We start from the raw sequence: 6,368 nt of genomic DNA, 5'->3' as shown, positions 1-6,368 counted from the left end.
CATACCTTTGGAAGCAGGGATTGGCTATATTGCCCCTCTGTACTGAGAGGAAAAATAAAATTGCAAGATTGCTATATTTTAGATACAGAGCAAACTGTTTTGTGTTAATCTTAAATGTATTTTGTTTGCATGAAGCTGATTTCTCTGCTTGTTTACCTGGGACCATTCAACATCCCATCCTAGGAGGCTGTCACCTGACACTTGCAGAGGTCTGAAGCATGAGGCTTGCCTCAGTAAGGTGAATTTATTACCTCATTTTAGAATGAAAGTGTAAATAAAAATTGAGTAATAGGCCAGCTGGCTGAAACGAGAACCTTCGTTTGGAGGTTCCTGTTTGTGTCGCAGCAGCCACCTCAGGATGCACGCATTTGGTTTGATCTGAGCCTGACCTTCTGTGCAGGCAGAAGTGTCTTCAGTCGGACTTGGGAACTGCAGTGGTGGGAGAATTGGGTGAGTTGCGTCTCCTGGTGTTCATCATCTTGGGTAAGCACCTGCTTTGTATTTCTTAAGCAGTGACTTGAACTTTTCTCACTTGGAAGAAAGCTGGTTCTGAAGGTTTTCATTTAAAGGCCATCCTTTTGGGCTGTGAGGCCATCCCAGAACTGTGAGCCTCTGCAGGAGGACTGCCATAAGGTAGTCCAGTGGGTCCAGTTTGCCTTTCTGCAGTGTAGAGTAACCTGTATTAAGATCCTCAAAGAAAAAACCAGTAAGGTTTGCTCTTAATAAAAGAGTAAATGATGATGATGATGGTGATAAACTTTAGCTTTTAAGTTGCCTGTGTCTTTAAGATAGAGCTGTGGCTGGCTGTTCCTTGGACTCATGGCAGAACTCTTCCTGAACTGTTTCTTTTCTCCCAATCCTACACAGGCCAATATTTAACCTTAAGAAGTCAGGAACTTAAACCTCCCAAGAGGGCTAGGCTGTAGTTCATGCTTGCCTCACCATCTGCATGGCCGGATCTCAGGGAAGATAAAGTAGGATGGTTTAGATAGAAGCTGGTCTAAAGGAGAGAGCAGGAGTAATGACTGCCTGATTGAGGGAAGGTGGTGAGGTTATCGGTGGGCTCAGTGGTCACTTGTCCTTACTAGGGGCAAACACTTGACTGAGAGAGAGTGCCTCTCCGTTCTTTTGTCCTGTAATATTGTAATATTGAGGGGGTCATTTCCACATCCTTTGTGGTCATCTCGTTGCCGTGAACCTCTTTTCTGAAGATTTGTTTTCTGTTATAATTGTGCCAAAGACAACAATTCCCGTACACTTTTAATAATAGAAAAGGGGGTCCTGATAGTTACAACTCCCCAGGGGTGATAGAAAATACTCGCCAAGAGTTATATTGTGAAAGAACCGTGAGCTCAGCTCCAAACATTTGACCAACACATGCGATAACTTACTATGCAGAATTACCTCAAGAACATGCTGATGAGAAGATAAATCAGCATCTGGGAAGGAAGCTGGCGGAGTTGAAGATTCAGATGGAGTCCATCAAGGTGCTTAAGGTTCATCTGAGTGCTTTTGTTAGATTTTTTAGAGACTGAGATTCATATATGTATTCTGAATTATTAATCTGAATAATAAAATTCTGAACTATATGTATATATATATAAAAAAGATTATCCATCTACTATTATTTATCTATCTATATTACATGGTAGGAATTTCTGAATATCTGCCAACTAACTAGGAAACTTGAAACTTGACTCAAGTCATGTTCTTGGCCCATTTAAGTGTTTATTAATTCATCTGATCAGTGGTCCCTGGACTTTCACTCTGGGTCTTACTCTGTGATGGTGCTGGAGATGCACTGGCCAATAGGCATGGCTCTTGGCCTCATGAAGCTTATAGTCTTGGGGGTTGAGGGGTGGAGTACAAGCCTTTAATCAAACAAGCACTTAAGCAAATATGTAATTAGAAATTGTGACAAGTGCCCTAAAAGAGTAATAATAGTACTATTAAAACATGTGGCTAGGATGTGTCCTGGATAGGGTGGTTTGGGAGAGGTTTCTTTGAGGAAATTACATTTAATTTGAGATCTGAAAGATGAACAGGAGTTAACTAGGGGCAGGAGGTGGGAAGAACAGTCAGTCAGGGGGATCAGATTAATCTTGTTTTGTTAAATGAAGTTCAGGAAAGCTTTGCTCTAAAACACTGATTACTTTCACCATGCATGGAGGAGACGTCCATAGTAGTAAGAACACAGTCTCTGATCCAGAAGACCCCGGTTTGAATCCTGGCTCTGCTACTTGCTCTGTGTTGTTAGGCAGGTCATTTCACCAATTTGTACCTCAGTTTCCTCATGTGTAAAACCTCATAGAGCTTGTGAGAATTAAATTGGTTAATGTGCAGAGCACTCAGACAGTGCCTGTCACATACTGTTCTCTAGTTTAATGAGTGTCAGCTACTGATGTCTAGTGTGGTGCTATAACTAGAGGGGAAAAGTCTGATCCTTTAATGTTAAGAATAAGGCCTGGGGAGATGGAGTGGTTTCCCAAATATCAAAGAATTAGTTAATGGAATGTCTGATCTGGGAAGAGAATTTTTAAAAAACTTAACACTTTTACTGTTAAGTCATTGCTTCTCTATTCATTCACACAGAGTTCTAATGGTGCCTTTGAGTACTTAGGACTGAAAATGGGTATCTTCTATTTGTCAGATTGTTGGCACATTTCTTAGAATTTGTTTGAAAAAGGTTTGGGTGTGGCTCTGTGTGTCTTGAGTTTGGTGACTAGATTCAGAATCTTTTTGGAGTCGCTGGTTTCCTCCTAAAATAGAACAGTGCATTTGCAGGATGTCGAAGCTGATTTCAATTCGATGGTTATATTGGCAGCTCTCAGCACGTATCCAGTATATGCCAGACACTTCCCCAGTGCTGTAGCACAGGCATGGGACAGTCATAAATGAGATGCATTTTGGTCCTGCCCTTGAGGGTGTAGGTAAGTCTACTCTGTAATCAATGACTACTCCTCGGTGCAAAGAGGGCACTGCTTTGGGGAATATAGGAAAACTATTTGCTGGGGAATGAAGGGAGCGCAACCAACTTCCTGGAGAAAAAATTCATCCAGAATACAACAGGGATCTTAGTTGTCCCAGATATGATGAATTAAAGTTATACTCTAAAGGAAGCCCCTTATGCTCAGCGATGGATGTGTGGGATAAGGTGGGTGTATCTTTTATGTAGAGCTGGAATAAAGCACGCTGTGGCTGTCTTGAGAGAGATCTGTATTTTCATTAGAAATACTTATATTTGGGAAAACTTGATGTGACTTTTGGTAGATCTGAGTCACTGTAATTGTCACTTTCATTGTAACGGATTCAAGAACCGAAACTCAAGAAGTTTCCAGTTCATTCTGATTCATCATTTGCCATTCTTGTAAAGGTAGATTCTCAGAGTCCAAAATCTCCTCTAAATTTCCTATATGACTTTTAGGCTATAAAAAATAGGATCTTATCTAGTAATGCTTTCTATTTTTTAAAGCACTGATATCTACATTCTTACATCTGATTCTTGCGTCGTTATCCCCATGTTATAAGTGAGGAAACTGAGGTTCATCAAGGTCAACTGACTTTCTGCATAAGCAAGACCTAGGTAGGGCTGCCTTGAACAGCTTGACCCTGATTTTACAGATGGGGAATTTTTAAAAATGATTTTATTTATTTATGGCTGTGTTGTGTGTTCGTTGCTATGTGCGGGCTTTCTCTGTGGTGTGCTGACTTCTCATTGTGGTGGCTTCTCTTGTTGTGGAGCACGGGCTCTGGGCATGCATGCTTCATTAGCTGTGGCTCCCAGGCTCTAGAGCACAGAGTTGTGGTGCCCAGACTTAGTTGCTCTGCAGCACGTGGGATCTTCCCAGATCAGGGATTGAACCCATGTCTCCTGCACTGGCAGGCAGATTCTTTACCACTGAGCCACCAGGGAAGACCCAGTTGGAGAATTTTGTTGATTAAAATTCAGATAAGAAACTCTTAGGTAATCATTTTTTTATAAGTTGAAATGGCCACCACATACGTGCTGGACTTCCAGCAGAGCTGGCTAGGGTAATATGATGTTAATACACCAAGAAGACCTTTCCTTTCAGCAAATTCTGAGGTGGAATTACTCCAGGGTGTCAAGGGTTCAGAGATCATGGCTGAGGCCCGCCACAGGAGTAGGTTGGAGCCTAAGGCTGGTTGAATTGTGACTCTTTGGAGTTAAGGTATTTCTGTTTTGTTAAGAAAACTGTGGGGCTTTGTGTAGAACAGCAAATCTATTCCCAGGAAATGGTGGATGCAATGAAATTTATACCATAGAGATAACAGAGATGCTTTTAAAGTACTTTTGCCTGTGTACAGCCTGATTCTCCTTCTACTCATGCTATCCTGCCTGGAAAATGTGAAAAAATAAAATCTCGCCATGGTCCTTTCAGGTGGCTTCTTTGTGTCATAGAACTTGGTGAATGCCTTAACTGAGCTTAAAAATTTCCCCCTTATTTGTGTATCTCCCTTCTTACATGTTCAGAATGTTCTTTATATATTTAAGGCAGTTGTTTTAATTTAGTTGGAGATATAGGTAAACATTTCAGGCTGAGTATCCTGTAATCTTTCGTTTTTATGAAACTCTCAGACTGTAGATTGTTTAGGGTTGTCAACTCAAGGTTATCCTGGAATTATTTGCTTTTATTCTCTCGAAAAGCAACTTTCATATGATCTTCCCTTACAGCCAATCTGAGGCAGCCCCCAAGTGACTCTCCAAACACCACTCTGTTTTATCATAGCAGTTACCAGCATCCGCTGTTTCTTACTCATTCATTTGCTGCTTTTTTCTCTCCATTTCCCTGCCAATGCAAGCTGCATGTGACCAGGCCCTTGTCTCCCTTGTTCCATGCTGCATCCTGGTGCTTCAGAGAAAGACTGGCTCACAGAGGTACTCACTAGTGATTGGTTGAATGAATGAACTCCTCCTAACACTATTTTCTGATTTTTTTTTTCTTTTAAGATTGAAAAATTGACAACAGCATGTTTTACCCACTGAAAGTCATCCTGATGCCAGTGTTACTGGGTAAGTAGAAGCCAAGGGACCAAGGAGGGTATTTGATTTCTTTCAAGTCTCAGGTAGAGGTTTTCTCATTCAGAAACCAATTTCATGTATTTTCATTTCCCCTTGCTTTGCTGAAAACGGAAACCCCAGCCTGGAACTTTATAGTTTTGTTGAAACAGTTGTTTTAGAAGCCAGGTAGCAGACTCTTTCTTGGAAAGCTGAATATTCCTCTGTTTCTATTAGAAACAGAATGCCTTTTGGTCCTGACTGGGTGTTCTACGACCTTCCTACAGAATATGAAGAAAGTTTCTCACTGGCATTCCTGCACTTTCAACTGTTATCTTTAAAACCACAGCTTGTTGCAGATCAGGAAATGAAATCATCAAAGAGAGTCCCTAAGTCCTTGTAATTGTTTTCCTGCTTTAGTCATGCCAGCCTTCTTGCAGTTCCTCAAATGCACCAAGCTCTTGCCCAGTTTTTGATAGTTTCTTTTGCCTGGTACCGTCTCTCCCCACTTCACCCTAGCAAGCCTGCCTAAGCCTTCAGCCTTCTCCTTAGGCTCTACTTCCTTTTAAAAAGCCTGCTCTGGTTGCCTCCCTGAACCGGGTTGGAGTCTTCTGTTCCTACAGTGCTCAAGGCTGCTGCTGCTTGCTCATCTGTTGTCTTTTCATCCTTTAGCCCCCTTTCATCCGTTAGCCCCTTGTCTCTCTCTTTATCCCATGGATATGGCTCTGTCAGAAGAATAAATTAATTAGGTGCTTTACTCGCATGACTTTTAAGTTTGTTTTCTTTAAAGATTTTTTTTTTAATTTCATTTTAAAATTTATTCTATTTATTTATTTGGCTGTGTTGGGCCTGAGTTGCAGCACTCGGGATCTTTAGTCTTGGCATATGGGATCCAGTTCCCTGTTGAGGGATTGAACCTGAGGTCCCTGCATTGGGAGCTCTGAGTCTCAGCCACTGGACCACCAGGGAAGTCCAAATTTTTTTATTTTATTGAAGTATAGTTGATTTATAATGTGTTAATTTCTGCTGTGTAGCAAAGCAATTCAGTTATACATATATACATACCTTTTCATATTCTTTTCTATTGTGCTTTATCGCAGGATATTGACTGTTGTTCCCTGTGATATGCAGTAAGACCTTGTTGTTTATCCATTCCATTTTTCTCTTCTTTATTAGCTTTTTGGACTTTGCATGGTGACCTAAAGGATGACTCAGCAAAGTGCACAAAAGAATGGTCTTTGCTTTAATTCCAGGCAACATAGCATTTGCACACACATGCAGTTAGACACGTGCACGCACAAGAAAATAGTCCATATTAGAGAAGTTTTTTCACCACGGAATCAGGGTTATA

At 41.1% G+C, this 6,368-nt stretch overlaps 1 protein-coding gene across 11 annotated transcripts in view; it reads left to right on the top strand.

Annotated features, from left to right (window-relative positions):
• The first annotated feature begins 459 nt into the window (after positions 1-459).
• The window catches only part of JAML (junction adhesion molecule like), a 31,218-nt gene continuing 25,309 nt past the window's right edge, over positions 460-6,368 (top strand). The window contains exons 1-4 of one of the 11 annotated variants that reach the window (XM_055548228.1): positions 2,129-2,261; positions 2,825-2,930; positions 3,473-3,583; positions 4,970-5,032. In XM_055548228.1, the coding sequence (XP_055404203.1) occupies positions 4,990-5,032 (43 nt within the window). In that variant the 5' untranslated portion in view covers positions 2,129-2,261; positions 2,825-2,930; positions 3,473-3,583; positions 4,970-4,989. The other 10 variants (XM_055548223.1, XM_055548227.1, XM_055548234.1 and 7 more) reach the window with 10 other exon arrangements.

Source organism: Bubalus kerabau, chromosome 15 (assembly GCF_029407905.1).
Source record: "Bubalus kerabau isolate K-KA32 ecotype Philippines breed swamp buffalo chromosome 15, PCC_UOA_SB_1v2, whole genome shotgun sequence".
NCBI lineage: Eukaryota > Metazoa > Chordata > Mammalia > Artiodactyla > Bovidae > Bubalus > Bubalus kerabau.
Note: the sequence above shows the minus strand (reverse complement) of the source record. Positions and strands in the feature narration are given on the sequence as shown.